General features: G+C 42.0%; 1 protein-coding gene across 4 annotated transcripts in view; it reads left to right on the forward strand.

Moving 5' to 3' along the window:
• BBS9 (Bardet-Biedl syndrome 9) overlaps nt 1-17,324 on the forward strand; it is a 409,368-nt gene that overhangs the window by 165,051 nt on the left and 226,993 nt on the right. For all 4 annotated transcript variants that reach the window (XM_084782922.1, XM_084782920.1, XM_084782921.1 and 1 more), the window contains exons 10-12: nt 4,048-4,226; nt 11,211-11,287; nt 14,292-14,345. In XM_084782922.1, the coding sequence (XP_084639048.1) occupies nt 4,048-4,226; nt 11,211-11,287; nt 14,292-14,345 (310 nt within the window). The remainder of the gene's footprint in view (nt 1-4,047; nt 4,227-11,210; nt 11,288-14,291; nt 14,346-17,324) is intronic.

Here is a 17,324-nt window from a genome sequence, read left to right on the forward strand (position 1 = left end):
TTTGCTTTGAACTCATAATGATCATATAGATAAAACCACTTTAAAGTTATATTAAATAAAATTATTTAATTAGATATAGTTCTAATGAAAGAATGTAGAACCAGTAGTCCTACTGTAACTCCCTTTTTGTGTAATGATTGTATCTAATTTTGAATGAGGTAAGTTTTTAAAATAGATATTGTAAAAGCCCAAGACAGAAATAAAGTTGTTTTTGGTTGATTGGAGTTTGGTTGATTAACTATCCACCAAATATGTGTCTGTCTGATCATCTCTGCCTTTATGTATGTTTATGACTGATCTGTGGGGGCTCCCTATGTTTGTATGGATGTCTGGTTTTCTCTTTCTTTCTTTTAGCTGCCCCAAATAGCAAGGTTACCAACCTGAGAGCTAGAGAGAGAGAGAGAGAGAGAGAGAGAGAGAGAGAGAGAGAGAGAGAGAGAGAGAGAGAGACACAGACAGACAGAGAGAGAGAGAGACAGACAGACAGAGAGAGAGAGAGAGAGAGAGAGTGTTTCTGAATAGCGAGGCTGCCAGGCCGAGATTTGAAGAGTTAAGCACAGCAGCCAGAGCCATCAGCCTGATTGGAGAGTTAAGAAAGTCCAGAGTTCCTCACCATGACCAGCAGCCCCAAGTAGCCTGAAAGTTTAAGAGTTAGAGAACAGAGCTAGAAGCAACCAGTTCTTAGCCCCAATAGGCCCAGAGCAAAAGCCTTTGGACCCTCTTTCCCACTGACTCTGCTGTCCCACCTCAGCTGTCCCCGGACCCCATGGATGTAAAAGCCTTGCTTTTGTTGTTTTGCTTTCTTTTTTTCTTTTTCTTTTCTTTCCTTCTTTCTTTTCTTTTTTTTATAAAAACACTTATACATATCATCCTCATCCTCATCCTCATCTAGCTTGGTAGTAGCACAAAATAGACACGTAGATCAATAGAATAAAATAGAAATCCTTATATAAAGTCACAGCTCTAGCCACTTAAATATTGACAGATGCTAAAAATGGCCACTGGAGAAAAGAGTGCTTCTTCAGACATGCTATTGTGAAAATTGTATATCCACGTGTAGAATGAAAATAGATTCCTATGTCTCACCCTGTGGAAAACTCAACTCCTGGTGGACCAAAGCTATTAATGGGAGACCAGAGATTCTCAAACTACTCGGGAAACAGTAGAAAAAACACTTCACAACAGAGGAACAGGTGCAGGAGACCAGTCACTCAGCAGTAAGGAACAATTGACAAGTGGGTTCTTATGAAATTAAGCCAGTTCCTGTGTGTCAAAGAAAACAACCGAGTGAAGGAGTAAGTGACATGATAGGAGAAAACCTTTCCCAGCTACATGTCTGACAGAGGACAAGTGTCCAAACCGTAGGAAGAACTTAAACTAAACAAAAAGAAAGTAATGACATCAGCAAAGAGGCTAATCAAAGGGACAGATGGTTCGCAAAAGATGAAATGTAACTGCTCACTAAGCATTTCAACTTCACTAGCTGTCAAAGAAATGCAAATCAAAGTGACTTTAGATTCTGTCTTACCCTAGTCAGAATGGCAGCTGTTAAGAAAGAAAGCACAGCTGCTAGCAAGGTATAGAAAGGAGCCCATGTGCTGCTGGCAGGAAGGTAAGCTAGTCTACTGCTATGGGTATCAGTGTAGCGGCTTCTCAATAAACAAAAGGTAGATTTACCGTATGACTTGTACTCATCCAAAGGACGCCAATCAATTCTGTACAGAGACACTCGCAGCAGTGTTTATTGTAGCACTGTTTACAACAGCTATGTTATGGAGCCAATATAAATGTTCAACAACAGAAGAATGTAAAGGGAAATATGGTATACATGGTATCCCTGTAAAATAGAACTTCTAGCCTGGAAGAATGAAGTCATGTCACTTGCAGGAAAACTAGTGCAAGAGAAAGAGAAATCATATTAAGTAATATGATTTATCCATTTCAACACAGTATGATTTACACAATACAGAAGGCAAACATATGTTTTTTTTCTTATTTACCATTTGTAGATTTTATACAGCTACATAAAATCAGGTATGCATCTATGACGTGAAATAGGGGGGCAAATGGGGATTAGTAGGAGAGGGGGCAGGGAGCAAGCAGGGGGAAATACGCTCCACACACAGCCCATACATGTATGGGCATGTAAAACAACAACAAAGGCAAAATATTTTTGTTGGATCAAAGGCCATTGTAGAAAGTAAACAAAGCCCTGAAAGAACTCATGTATCAACACCAAAATTTTTAGGACAATGTTGAATTTTTTTTCTATGAATGCCAAGGAACAAGAAAATATCGAATTTCCTTCAGCTGCTTTAATTTCTAAGGACTGCATATTAAACTCAGCATAATGTGTATACTGTAGGTAAGTTTTAGAGAGAGACGGGGCTGAGAGAGCCTAAAAGAAGGAAGAGGTTAAACCCTGTCCTTGTCCCTTCAGTGCTGCTCCCACAGAACTCCCGAGGCTGAGAGGGCTTGTGGAGGCTCAGGGGGTCCAAGACCGAGGGGATACATAAACCTTTTTGCTTCAGCCTTCCAGGGTGTGGGGGGGAGGAAGGGGATGGAGGGTGGGAGGGACGAAGGGCGGTTGAAGCAGAAGCTCCTTTTCTCTAAGATCTGTCATAATCAGTTTTATTAGTCTGTGAGGGTGAAGCACTCCTGTCCTAATGACCTCTCTAAGGCCCCATGTTTGGGGGATTTGTTCAGACTGTGGTAGACAGTAAGGAAAAGAAATGCTATGAATCAGAGCAGTGATGGAGAAAGAGCGAGTGCACAGGACAGTGGCCCTCTCTGTTTAGAAATGGGGAGAGAAGAAAAGAGCACACCAGAGAGTTCGTTGGGTTGGAATGTCTATTTCATTAGGGAAGCTTTGAGGGGTCCTGCGTGGAAAGAATTAGTCCCAAGAATCCAAAGAAGAAAGAGGGAAGAAAAGAGGAGAGAATGTCTCTGTCTTCAGACTTCTTATCAGTTTTCAAACATCTTTGCTGTAACTGTTCCAGCACCAAGGTCACTCCATGGCTGTCCTGGCCTTGGGGTCACTCCATGGCTGTTCAGGCCTTGGGGTCACACCATGGCTGTCCAGGCCTTGGGGTCACACCATGAATGTCTAGGCCTTGGAGTCACACCATGGCTATCCTGGTCTTGGGTCCACACCATGGCTGTCCAAGCCTTGGGGTCACACCATGGCTATACTGGCCTTGGGGTCACACACCATGGCTGTTCAAGCCTTGGGGTCACACCATGGCTATCCTGACCTTGGGTTCACACATCATGGCTGTCCAAGCCTTGGGGTCACACCATGGCTATCCTGGCCTTGGGGTCACACCATGGCTATCCTGGCCTTGGGGTCACACCATGGCTGTCCAGGCCTTGGGGTCACACCATGGCTGTCCTGGCCTTGGGGGTCACACCATGGCTATCCTGGCCTTGAGGTCACACACTATGGCTATCCAAGCCTTGGGGTCACACCATGACTATCCTGGCCTTGGGGTCACACACCATGGCTGTCCAAGCCTTGGGGGTCACCCATGGCTATCCTGGCCTTGGGTTCACACCATGGCTGTCCAAGCCTTGGGTCCACACCATGGCTATCCTGGCCTTGGGTTCACACCATGGCTGTCCTGGCCTTGGGGGTCACACCATGGCTGTCCTGGCCTTGGGGGTCACACCTCATTTCTTGTCTCCAGATAGAAGTCAAGTCTCATCTCTGGCTCCATTCTTGTAAGTGGAATGTACATGCTGGATATGACATCAACAAGTGGCACCTGCATTGCAGATTAAGATCAGTATTTGAGAACAGAATTTACTATGTAATTAGATTCCTATGATGGCCAATATAATATATTTTACTATTTATTCCCTTCCTGTAATACATCTTAACAGTGTGTTGTACATCTATATGCATAGATGATGTTTGAAACATTATAGTTGAATCTTTGAAATAAACCTATTTTTATGCTTTTTAAAAATGGTGTGTTAAGCTGAATTGAGTACACATGTCATTTTTCAAGACTGAAAATGTAACCCATGTTCTCTTGCACCTTACAGTGACTTGAAGGGAGTGATAGTGACGCTCAGCGACGATGGCCATCTGCAGTGCTCGTATCTGGGGACAGACCCTTCTCTGTTCCAAGCTCCTAAAGTTGAATCAAGAGAGCTCAACTACGATGAACTTGATGTAGAGTTGAAAGAACTTCAGAAAATCATCAAAGATGTAAAGTCGCAAGGTATCCCATTTGGTGTCTTTATTGTATAATTTTAATGTTCTTTATACAATTTGTCTTATGTTGTATATGGATTTTTTTTTTGTGTGTGTGTGAATGTGATTTAATTTGCTCCTAGGGTTAGTTGAAGACTTTGAGTAATGAATTGTTCTTTGGCATATGAGGCCCTTGTGTTGACTTTTGTGTAGGTGTCCGCTGAAAGCCGCTCTTATTGAAGATAATGCTTTGGTTAGTGTGTTCCAGGGACAGCTCTATCTAGACTTGAAGTATTTTGGTCTCTCGGTGAAGCAGACGAACTTCCTAGTGGTTTCAGGCTGTGAGGAAAATGCTAAAGCTTACAGTGGTCAATTATTAACTTACAATGTACTTGGCTTCATTTGCTTCTTTGAAAAGAAATCCAAGTAGCACATGAATTGCCACTGTTAGGAAAAACGTAGCAAATTGCAGCTTAGATGATATAATTTATGCTAGGGGTTAATTAGCCATCAAATGGAGTGTGGCCTGCGACACTCTGCCTTCTAAGGACCCAGACACCGCTGATGCTTGTCAGTTCCTGACTTTTGAGTAACTCAATGTTATTTTATGTTGGGACTCACAAGGGTGTAATTTTATTGTAAATTAAAAGGAGAAACAAAACACCAATCCAACAGCTCATGTTGGACATGTGAAAATCATTACTTTAAGTTCCCCTTTCAGGGTCAGGTAATAGTATTTTCTTAATGAGAAAAAATATGGACCATTTTCACATAAAAGAAATGTTAAAACAAGTAGGAATAATAAAAGAAACGGAGCATCAAAAGCCAACCAAAATAGCAGGGCCAATCTTAATCCTGTCCCATTTGCTTCTCTGGCTTTATGCATTTTTGATCTATATTACCAGGGTTTTATTCCTCTGGCTTTAAGGAATTGAGATGATATATTAATGTAGGAATATTAAAGGCAAACATGTGATGCCTCAGCTTCACACATTCTTAGAGCAAGCCCTCAAAGTCAGCCATTGAAACGGGGGTCCTTACAGCCTGCTGTCAGCGCTCCAGCCTCAGCAGGAAGGTGCTGGAGACGGGGTGCGGCAGGCTGCGGAGACACACTTCCGGTTCCCACCTTGATGATGTCAGTGTTTGCAGGATGAATGGAGTTATAGTCTTTGTCATTTTAGGTTATAATTGGGGAAGATATGTATGTATGTAAAATGAAGTTTTTGAAGTGAATTAAATAATGTGGGCTTTACTCCAAAGTTTATGTCTTGTGATTTTTGCCCTTCCCAAAGCAATGGCAAATGGTAGTTTAATTAACATAAATTATGTAAATTGCCACCTTACTTCTAAATATTTCTCCTGGTAGCCATAGTGATGCCCTTGGGTGAAAGGGTTTTGATGTCTTGCTAGCCATTTCCTTGATCCTTTTGTATATTTTTGAGAATTTCGTACATGAGGAATTATATCAGTTTTACTCTTCCTTTCATCCTCCAACTACTTTCATGTTTTCCCACTTCCCAAATCCATGACCTTTAGTTATTTTCCCTTTAGTTATTATTACTACATGTGTGTGCACATGCATGCACTCATGCACACATGCGTACACAAAAGTACGTAAATGTAGCCTGCTAAGTATTGCTTGTCCCTGGAAAAGCCCGCTCCTCTCTCCGCAGCCATTGTTTGGCTGCAGCTCTTTATCGAGCGGCAGGCCTTGTGAGGGTCTCTTCTCCGTGTTGGAATCATTGCACAGTCTTGTCTAGTAACCATATTGTTGGGATTTCATGGATCAGCATCCCTGTGATATGTAGATGACACTACCTAGCAACAGACATCTTGGTGCTCTGGTCCTTGCAGTTGACGCCTTCTCTTCTACACTGTTCCCCAAGCTTTAGGTTTAGGAGTTGTATTGTAGGCACAGCAGGTGACACTGGGCTCCCCACAATGGTTGCTTTCTGTATTTTTTCCAGTGGTGGATTTCTGTGATGGTCTTCTTTGACGCCTTTGAAAGTGACATGCTTTGGGATAAGGTTTTGGATGCAGTTAGACATTATATTAGCTTAGCAAGCTTAGGGTCCATGATGCCCCGAGCTGTGGGTGGATGCCTGGGGTTACACTGCTAGGCCCAGTTTGCTTCCTACTACACAGACCTTAAGTCCAATCATTTCACTCTTGGGTATAAGTGCCCCTAATGCACCCCTGGGGACATCTTGCTGTGCTGGTCAATGCCGTGGTTTGTAAACCATGTTCCCTTTGACAACTTGCATAGCATCTTAAGATTCAGCAAGTGCTGGTGCTCAGGGAGGAGCCTTCCAGACCAGTCCAGCTGGATTCGTCCAAGTCTGTGTCTGAAGTATGTGGTGTCTTCAGACACAGCGTCTTACTTTCAAGATCTGGGAGGCAACTCAGGGCCCCGATAATAGCCTTGTTTTTTTCTTTCATACTTTCTGGAACTTCCCTGGCCAACAGCTCTGAGAGAGGCTTCCCATGTCTGGTATGGGTTTTTATTAGATAGTCTGTGACTCTTGTGGCCAATATCATCAACACAATATATACATATACTTATATATTTATTTTTCAGTAAACATAAAACAATAGCTTTTCAGACGTCTTAGTATTGTGTATCCCTGGCCCTGCATTGCCCACCTTTCTGACTTCCTGGTTTAATCATCGCTCCACTTCCCATTGTCCCTTGACATCGTCTGTACCGTTCTCTGCCCCCTCTCTGGAGCTACCCACCCTCTACTGTGCTGCCCTTTTATTTGTCTGGTTTCTGTGGTGACTCAATCAGGTTGACCCGCAGATCTCAGTGAGAGGTGATTATTTGCCCAATCTCAGAATTGCTTCATGTTTGAACTTCTCTGTACTTTTACACTCCCATTGTTTGGTTTTATTCCTAAAAGGGAAATGGAGAGAAACTTTTAAGAAATAGAACATTTTCCTCTATTGTATTTCTAGATGTAAGGGTATTTAGTATTCTGTCTCTTTAGGAATGTTTGGTGTTCCTATTCACCTAAATACTTTTAATTATAAGGAATGATGCATCTTTTCACTACAGGTTGTGGAGAGCCGGAACCCTGGCCTCTGAATGCCCTTGTTGTTCATTTTAATGATACTTTAGTACAGTGGCTTTGTTTTAAAAAATAATTTTTTCATAAAATATATTTTGATTACAGTTTCTGCTCCCTCAGCTCCTCCCAGCTCCTCACTACATCCCCACCCATCCAACTCAGGCCTTCTTTCTCTCGCTTTAGAACACAAACAGGCAAGTAAAAAACCCAAACAAACCATATGAAAGAACAACAGCTAAAAACAAAAAAGCACAAGAATCACACAAAAACAAAGCCCATAAAAACACAAAATTGGAAGCCATACTATACACGCAAAAGACCAGTAAGATAAAAGACGCCAAAACAAAACCATATGAGACAAAAATTCTCCAAAATTACCATTGAGTTTATTTTGTACTGTCCTGGCCGTCTACAGCTGGCCCTGGGGCCTGCCCTGATGTGTGCTTTATGAGCCCAGTGAGACTCTATTGGAGAAAACTGTTTCCTTTGCAAGTGGTTGTCAGTGGAAGACCGCTTCTTGCTTAGGGCTGGGAGCTGTGTCTGTTTTGCCCTTGCAGTGCTGGGACTCCATCTGGCTAGGACTCGTGCGACCCTGTGCATGCTGCCGCAGTACCTGGTGCATGGTACCACAGTATCCTGTGCATGCTGCCACACTCTGTGCACAGTACCAGAGTACCCTGTGCATGCTGCTGCAGTACCCCGTGCATGGTACCACAGTATCCTGTGCGTGCTGCCACACTCTGTGCACAGTACCAGAATACTCTGTGCATGCTGCCGTAGTACCCTGTGCATGGTACCCCAGTATCTTATGCATGCTGCCATACTCTGTGCATAGTGCCAGAGTACCCTGTGCATGCAGCCACCTTCTCTGTGAATGCATATGCGTGTCAGTCATATATCTGGAACACTGTTTCCTTGGTGTCTTCCATCCACTCTGGCTTTACAATCTTTCTGCCTCCTCTTGTGCATAGCTCTCTGAGCTCTGAGGGGAGGAACTTGATGAAGGCATCTTTAAGCTTAAAAAAAAGTTCATTTTTTTTGGTGGGCTATACTCCATTCTTAAAGCTTTAAAAAAAACTTCAAAGAAAGGGTTGTAGCAAAATCTAAAGTAAATTTAAAGAAGATATCTTGTTGCACACATGGTGTGTATGTCAATTGTAATAAAAATTTTTAAAGGATTTTATGTTTGTAAGTTATATAAGGAATGTATGTTACAATTATCAAATTTTTGTAGTAAATTATATATATATTTGGTGAAGGTTTTGAAATTCAGAGTGCTAGTATGAATCCTGCCAGGAGTAGTCAGCAATACTTTTCATTGGGAACTTTCAAGGAACGGAGTTTCCATATGACTTAAGTACTTGGTCATGTGTTCACGAAGCCCTGGATGTGGTGTTTAAGAGAGGTGCAGGGTGCTTTCAGCCAAGTAGAGAGCCAGACAGACATGGGAAAGATAACTGTGCCTGTATTTTATCTGAAGTACATGTGGGCTGGCTTAGCCGATGCTATCTCCAAGGACGAGGAGCAGCTGAACTTGGTTTGTCCATCCCGCTTGTACGGACACACGTAACAGGATGTCTGAGCAGCTCAGACAGAGGCGAGAGGCTTGTTTGTTCCTCTTGTAAAAGAAGCTGAGTGGTAGGCAGCTCAGGGTTGGCTCCACAGCCCCAGTCTCCAGGGATCGGGTCCTTCCGGGCCAGCATCCTGTCTTGATTCAGGAATGCTTGGGGCACCTGTGCTTCCCATCTGCGTCTGAGTCAGTCCCTGAGGAGCTTGCCTGGAAGCCACACCCTGAGCAGCTCCAGCTTTTACCTCTGTGGCGACGATTCCTAAGGGCTGTTCCTCTGGACGAAATCAGGCTGCTCTTGGTGAAAAAGAGAAGGAGGGTTATCACGCTGCCAACAAAGAGCTTTTTATTTATTTATTTTACTAGGTTTAGAATTTCCTCTCTAGGTTTTTTGTAGTGATGAGACTGTGTTGTCCCTGGTGGCTTGGGACAGTCCTTCTGCTGTGAGACCTCTGAGGCCAATGGTATTATCCACATTGCCCTGTGTTTTCAGTCATCCGTGCTCAGTGTGTGTGGACCTCTCTCTCCTTCTAGGGACTGGGGTAGCCATAGATGTTCCAGGCGTTGTGTGCATATAGGATTTCCAGACAAGAAGGCTGTTCTTCATGATCTCCCTCTTAGGGAGAAATGGCTTTCATGAAAGTGTGTCCCCCCACTGCCTAGCCCCAACCTCCTTGCTTCCCCATTGGTCATGAAATGAAGAGCTGTGCTCATGCTTGAAAAAACAATCAGTGGAGCAGAACCTCCATGATTGAAAGTGACCCTGCAGCCAGCACAGGAACCTTTTCTGTGGTGACGTTGAATAGTTCAACAAAATTAGACGTCCACACAGAGAAATGAGGGGAGAATGGGTGTTGGCTAGGCAGTCAGTTATCTCATGTGTATAAATACTGTGTGCACATGTATTTATTACTTAAAATAAGTTACTTAAGAACATATATGGTGGATATACATAAACACATTTTATTTACAATAAATATAATTTGTTTTTTATTATTTAGAATAAATTGCTTTTTTGAGATATTTCTTTATAGAACAACAACATTCAAAATAATGGAATAGTGTGCATTTCTTAGTCTACTTCCTGTTATAGCAAAAGACTTGAAGCTGAGTATTTGTGAAGGAAAGTTTTATTTAGCTGAAATTTGTGAGAGGCAAATTCAAGGGCATGAATCCAAGATAGGCTTGTGTCTAGCAGTATTTTGTAGCTATTGGTGCTGTAGAGGCAGAAATATGTGTGAGGGAAAATGTGCATGGTGAACCAGGGGCACAGAAGGAAGGGGCCAGGCTTGTCCTTTCACAAGAGCCCTCTTGTGAGCTCTCACAGGGGAGGAGAAGTGCTGCAGCAGTTTCTTCAGAGGGCAGCACCTTCAGTGATTCACGAACCTCCTATTAGGCCTCACCTTTTAATGAGCCCACCTCTCCTTAGCACTATAGAACCCCAGACCAAGCTTCAAAAAATACAGACTTTGGGGGACACAGTCAAATCCTAGCTAAGCCATACGTATGTGTATGTGATGTATATGTATATGTGCATGGGTGTGCACTTGTGGCATATGTATGTCTGTGGTATATATATGCACGTTTAGTATACATATGAGTATCTAGTATATGTCTGTGTATGTGGTCTATATGTGCATTTATATATGGCATATGTATGTGTATATGGTATATGTAGGTGCTAAGATAATAAACGTGGAAAGTGAATTTAGTTGACCCTTGACCCTAGTCTTTGACTACAAGTCTTATTGAGTTTTAAATATTTCTCAGAAATATTCAGTCTTAGGTACTTGCTTTACACAGATATGTTCATGTTAGATTGTTCTACACCTTGCTGTCTAAAATATTCAGAGGTGTATCTGAGTCCTTTCATGTCAGTGTACATGGATTTCTGAAATTCTTACTGCTTTGAACCATTGAATAATGTGGATATTTCATATTTTATTTAATCACCTCCTTATGAAGATACATAGGTATTTAAGGTTTTTCTTTTTTACCAGTTTACTTCTTCACCAGTTTATTTTTTTCACCAGTTACTAATAATGTAGGCCTTTCTTGGGCATGCCTGCTCATGGTAAGTTCTTGGGTGTGGAACTGTTAAGTCAGAAGATCTTTACATTTTACATGATGATAGTCGTAGCCAACTTACCTTTCAGGAGGATGTACTAGTCCAGGCTTTCACTAACAGAACATCTACAATTCCCGGCACTGGTGCTCATCGTCTCAGCACTTAGGCAGTAATGGAGGGGACAGCTTTTGTTCCAAGGGTTACTGAGGACAGGATGCAGCTTTTAATTCTGTTTAGAGTTTACACATACAAATATATGTATATATGTAAACTGTACACTTTATGATTAAATATGTCCTTTAATTACAGGTGTTTGGCCCACAGCTGAAAGAGAAGATGACTTGAAAGTCTCTGTGGTGGTGTCTCCTAACCTTGACTCTGTGTCTGTAGGTATATCTATGTGTTTTGAATTGTGGTCAAATTGACTTAAGTTTTAGGTTTCTTGGTGGGAACTTGTGGGATGATAGCACGTTTCAGGTTTTGTTGCCTTTTAGAGCAGTGATTCTCAATCTCTGTGATGCTGCAACCCTTTACTGCCCTTCCTCAGGTTGTGGTGAGCCCGACCATAAAATTATCTTTGTTACTACATATTAACTATAATTTTGCTCCTGTTATGAATCATAATGTAAATATCCGGTATATAGAGGATGTCTGATATGTGACCCTTGTGAAAAGGTCCTTTGACCTTTGACCCCCCAATGGAGTAGAAGCCCACAGGTTGGGAACCACTGATCTGGACAAAAACATCCTGTTTTCTTAGTGCTGGAAAGGGCATCTTGGAAGCATTTGTTTACAAGGAGTGAGAGGTGGGAGGCGGGGCAGAGAGGTTCTTAAACCTTCTCGTGCCACAGTACTGATCATGTGCCCACTGATCTTTTATAGAGTCCATGAGATGAGGCTGGAGAGATGGCTCCGTGGTTAGGAGCACTGGCTGTTTCTTCAGATAGTTTGGTTCTCATCACCCAAATGGTGGCTCATAACTTATCTTTAACTCCATTTCCAGGGGATCTGATGCCCTCTTCTTGCCTCTATGGGCATTAGACACACAAGCAGTAGATAAAAACAGACAAATCATCCATGCATGTAAAATAAAAATAAATAAGTATGGAGAAAATACCAGGTTTAATGAGGTGATGCCTTTGAGTGGCCCCTCTAAGGTTTGGTGATTTGTAGTCTTTCCTATGTTTTAGCACTAATGAGAGCAAGAGGGTGTGTGCCACAGACATAGAAACGCAGGGATTGGTCCACTGAGTTGTTGCCTTTGTCATGGTTATCAATTACGCTTTGCTTTCCAACCTCAGGAGCACTTTGTCTTGCTCACTGACATGTCCTCAGGACTTGGTCCTGTGTGCTCACTGCCCATTGGCTCTAGAGAAGGATGGAGAAAGGGGACAGCTGAGAGGGGGCGGTGCTAGTTATTTCAGTCCATAATCTTGTTTACTTTGTCTCAGAATACTTTTGTGTATGTACTTATGTCTCATTGCTTGAAGTTTGTATGGAATTCACTAAGGATATTCACTAAGGAGAACTTGACCCGTTTCATGACCGAGCTTGAACATTTTCTGCCTTTAGAGTTGTTATCATCATATAGTTTTTGCCTTGGAAATATGTCTGGTATTTAAGCATCATAGTACAATATAGTAGTGGTGGTCAGAGCCTTCAAAGGGTTACTTTGGTACAAGTAGCCAACTCAAATTATGGTAAAAATCACATTAGTGTTGCTATGGTATAGTACATTAGGTGCAGTTAAAAGAGGCAGGACCATCTATGAAAGGAACATTGACCCAGCTCACTTGCACAGTAGAGGCTCTGTGAGAGCCATTTCCTCTTCAGCAGACACCATTTTTCACCCTACCCAAAGGGTGTAGTGTGAGGGGAACTTAACTGACAAATTGTCACACATTTTTCCCCCCTGTGGAAACGACTGGGTTTCCATCCGTGGGTAACTTATAGAATTGTTTCTAAGCTCTCCGAAGCATAAGCTGTTGGGAATGAGGAATCATCTTTCTGTCTCTGGGAACATTTTGGTCTTTGTAGGACAAGGGCTCATACAGCAGTGCTATATTGTAATGGGAATTCCCAGACTGGTGACTGAGTGCTGTTTCTTCTTTATTGGTGTCTCTTTCCTGCTTCACTTTCCCTGTCTTACTGGGTCTTATTTTTAATTTTTTTTTGCCTCGTTTTCCCTGTCTTACTGTATTTTCCCTTAAGAAGTTTCTTTATACCATCATATTTATCCCACTGGAAAACCTTGCCTGATGGTTTATGTGGCTGTAAAGCTATGATGTCTTCTTACAGTCACTTTTCTGGCTATATTTTTATGTTCCCCACATACCATTGCCCTTGAAATGTCTAGGTTCAGACATGGCTGGAAAAGGAAGCAGGAGCTGTTTCCCTCAAGATCTGTGGCTTTAGGTAACATAGTGCTAGAGCAGGAAGCTGGATTAACATTTATTTTGAGCCATTATTATAAGAGTGCAAATCTCTGAAACAGAAGTGGATTTCTTTTTATGGGAATGGGGTCTTCTGTAGCGGGGAGAAACATCATGTCTCAGCTTCCTCACGGAACAACTTTATTAGGGTTCCAATGTGACTTCTGAGGAGCTGAAAGTAGAAATGAGTTTCCCAGCTCTTAATTCTGTAGATGCCCATGGCATCAAAATGGTCTTTATTTAGAAGCAGATAGTATTTTTTTGTATAAAAATCCAAATAAAATATGCAATGGATTTGATTTATTCACTATGCACAGTCATTGTAATCTTAGTTGTTCCACAGAACTCCATATGCATGTTGTTGGAAAATATATCCCCTCTTGGTCTTATTCTATTACAGAGTATTTTCCCTCACACTGCACAGCACTAGAAGGAAATATTGTGCTATTCGTTCTTTAATCAGCCGGCCCAGGCAAACCAAGCTGATGTGGAGAGAGCACTTGCTGACCTCAGTTATGGGATGTAATAGTTAAAGAAAGAAGCACTTCCATGCTAGTGTCCAGGTGTAAGGTCACTCCGCATGTCATTAGTACATGTCTGAAGAGCACATTTTTTCATAATGGCATAGCATGTTTCTATGGGAATTACAAGGAGAGATTCGTCCATATACTATGAAGAACTAGTCAACAGAGCTGACCCTTTCAACATTCAAGTGAACTTGGTTTGCTAACCCTTTTTTCCTTTTTGAGGAGTGGGTTTTGAATACTGTCTATGATTTTCCATGTGAATATTTCCAAAGTGTCCCAAGGACTCTAAGTTTGTCACTAGAGTGATGGACCCTTTCGGTTAGTTGTCTGTGTGATGGTGGGGAAATGTCTGTTGTACAAATATATTCACTCACTTCTGATAATGTTGAAGTCAGAAATAAAACGTTTTCTTCTCAATTCCATGTTGGCAGCAAGCTACTGATGTTGAAGTTGGAACCGACTCTGTTCCGTCCATCTCAGTGAAGGTATGGCACCAGTTTTCCACTATTGTGTGCAGACAGCATTGCGTATCTCGTTACTCTTGTCACTGCTGTTTTTCTGTAAGTTTCCTGGCATATAAAATAAGTGCTTAAAATCTATAGGTTTTATCCGGTCTTGGTAGTTTTTCTCAAATATAAAATTTATAATTAGATTTATAGAAAAAATTATATATACACAATAAGGCGTTAGGCTTTTCTCATCTCATGTTTAAGAGCATAGCATGACCTGGGCTCTATTTTTCTAGAAATAAAATTGGAACTTTTAAGTCTTCTAAAGAAATTGTATTATTACCATCCAGTAATAGGCCAGTGTGGTGTCATGTATGGGCTGAGAGGGGATGTTGGAGCAGTGCATACGCATTAAGGAAAATGTCCTCTCATTATGACTGTGTTTGTATTTAAGAGACTTCCCAAGCATTTATCGGCTATGAATTTAGCTTTAAGCGGATGCATTTATGTCAATGAAGAAGCTATAAAGTAGAGTAATGGCAAATCGATAGTCCTGGAAAAATCGAACACGATTGATGTAGTTCTGCTTAACAGTTTCAGTGTTGTCACGGTAGAGTTTCAGAGCTAGGACTCAAACCTGGAATGTTCTTAAAGTGTGCTGATCAGTCAGCACGCTATTAAGCTGAAAATATTTATCACTGTCCAGACTTCGAAGCCAGGAGAAGTTGTGGATCTTGGCGATTCGCTTAGTCAAAACTTGGACAGACTTTCTGTTTGCTCAGATTATAGGTTGCTGTCCTTGGAGGAGCTTGACAAGGTCCTCGGCTTTACCAATTGTGTTCGCTTACACTGGCCCAGCGGGTGGCCCAAGTGTGGAGATCTTTGCTTGAAGGTGAAGGGAGCCCACTCTTGTAACAGTTTCCTAAGCTAATTTTTTTGGATTGTTGCCATTGGAAACAAGGGTGGTCTTTCTCCAGCCTCCCTATCCCCTCCCCAGTCACAGACCCTTCTGGAAAGGCATTAGTGGCAAGCAATCAAACACTTAAGAAAAAAGTAACTGCGAAAGTGCAGGAATGACCTATACTTTTGCGAGGGGAAGCTGTTTTATACCTGTGTAATGATATTAGTCAGGCGCAGTCATGCAACAGTCAAGAATCTCACTGTATATTGGAAAAAGAAGTCTTGGGCCTAAAGGTGTTGCTATTAACGAAGACACCTGCCCCTCCTACACATTTCGTAGGCTTTCACTTGTACCAGCCACCTTCGTGTGATGACACACTTGTGACAAATTCTCCTCCATTAACAATACTGACCATGCCTCAGTCACAAGTCTTCTCCTTGCCATGATAAAAGCAGAAGAGAGACCATGACGTCCGCGATCACATGGCGTGGGCTAGACTTACACAGCAGACCTGCTGATTGTCTGATCCTCTCTGACAGTCTCTATACAAATTTCTGCTGTAAATCTCTCCTTATGGCCTTTTATAACAGCAGCAGCCAAGATATATACCCATGAAAGTTTCCATCATAATAAATCCAGTTAATTGAGAAAAATTTTCCATCCGTTCCAAATGAATGAAGATGTGGCTACCTTGAGTATGTGTGCATGATGCGTGACCATCTGTTCCAGGCAACAGGCAGAGTGCTTGTTCATACCTGGCCTGGCAGTCATATTTCTATACCTAGGGTAAACATTTGGTATTATATTTCCCAAGGATTATATTTTATTCCTTTAGAATCAGAAAATGGCATGGAAAATTCTTGTATTAACATTTTATATTTTCTCCTTAATATTCTACAATTATTTTCCTTTTAAAATATGGTTTATGATTTAGCCAAGTCTTTAATTCACTTTTTGGCTCAAAAACAAGTATTCTTTGTTACTGTAGTTATTTTTGTCGTATCTCTTTGCTTTGTGCTTTGAAAGCGCCTAGACCATTGTTGGATTCAATAAATCTGACGTGGGAGCTATCGTGTTTGGTCATCTAACCAAGACGCACGCCCGTCTTGTAACAATGTGAGTTTGTGTGGTTGCCGTCTCAGCCGCCATCACTATGCTGGTGAAGTCAGGATGTCTGCTTCTTTTGGAACAGTTTGCTATGGCTCCAGGACTTTTCCTTCTTGTGCTTACAGGATACTCTGAGGCCGTTTCCAGCTCCCTAGGGCCCACTGTCTCGGTGGAGCTGGGCATGTTGTCTACTTCCTCTGAACCTCAGTTCTAGAGTGTAAAACGGGAACCCTTTTATTTATAGAGTTGCTTGTGGTTTAAATACTGCTGCGCAAAGGCCTGGGCCCCGGCTTTTGGCAGACAGCAGTTCAGTTACACTTCTTGCTCTTTTAATCTGTGGAAGAGCTAGCTACTCAGCCACCATGGCTATTATATTTAATTACATGTGTGGAGACAACATTATGTTACTGTTAAAAGAATACTTAAGTGTGTCCTGTTAATGTACTGGCCCAGCTAGCTGTCTGAAAGAAGCTTGTGTGTGCCATTTCCATAGCTCTTTCTTGCCACAGTCACCATGAGGGTTTTGATCAAATGGCCAGACATTACCCAGGAAGTTTTTTTTTTCTTTTTAAAAATTATTTATTTATTTATTAATTCATTCATATTACATCTCAATTGTTATCCCATCCCTTCTATCCTCCCATTCCTCCCTCCCTCCCACTTTCACCCTATTCCCTCCCCTATGCCTGTGACTGAGGGGACCTCCTCCCCCTGTATATGCTCATAGGGTATCAAGTCTCTTCTTGGTAGCCTGCTATCCTTCCTCTGAGTGCCACCAGGTCTCCCCATCCAGGGGACATGGTCAAATATGGGGCACCAGAGTTCATGGGAAAGTCAGACCCCACTCTCCACTCATCTGTAGAGAATGACCTGTCCCTTGGCTAGATCTGGGTAGGGGTTCAATGTTTACTGCACGTATTTTCCTTACCAAGGAAGTTTTTCTTTGTTTTGTTTTGTTTTGTTTTTTGGTTTTGTTTTTTGATGTGTCAGGTTTCTTGTACATTATA

Source organism: Acomys minous (assembly GCF_964271855.1).
Source record: "Acomys minous genome assembly, chromosome: 5".
Lineage (NCBI taxonomy): Eukaryota > Metazoa > Chordata > Mammalia > Rodentia > Muridae > Acomys > Acomys minous.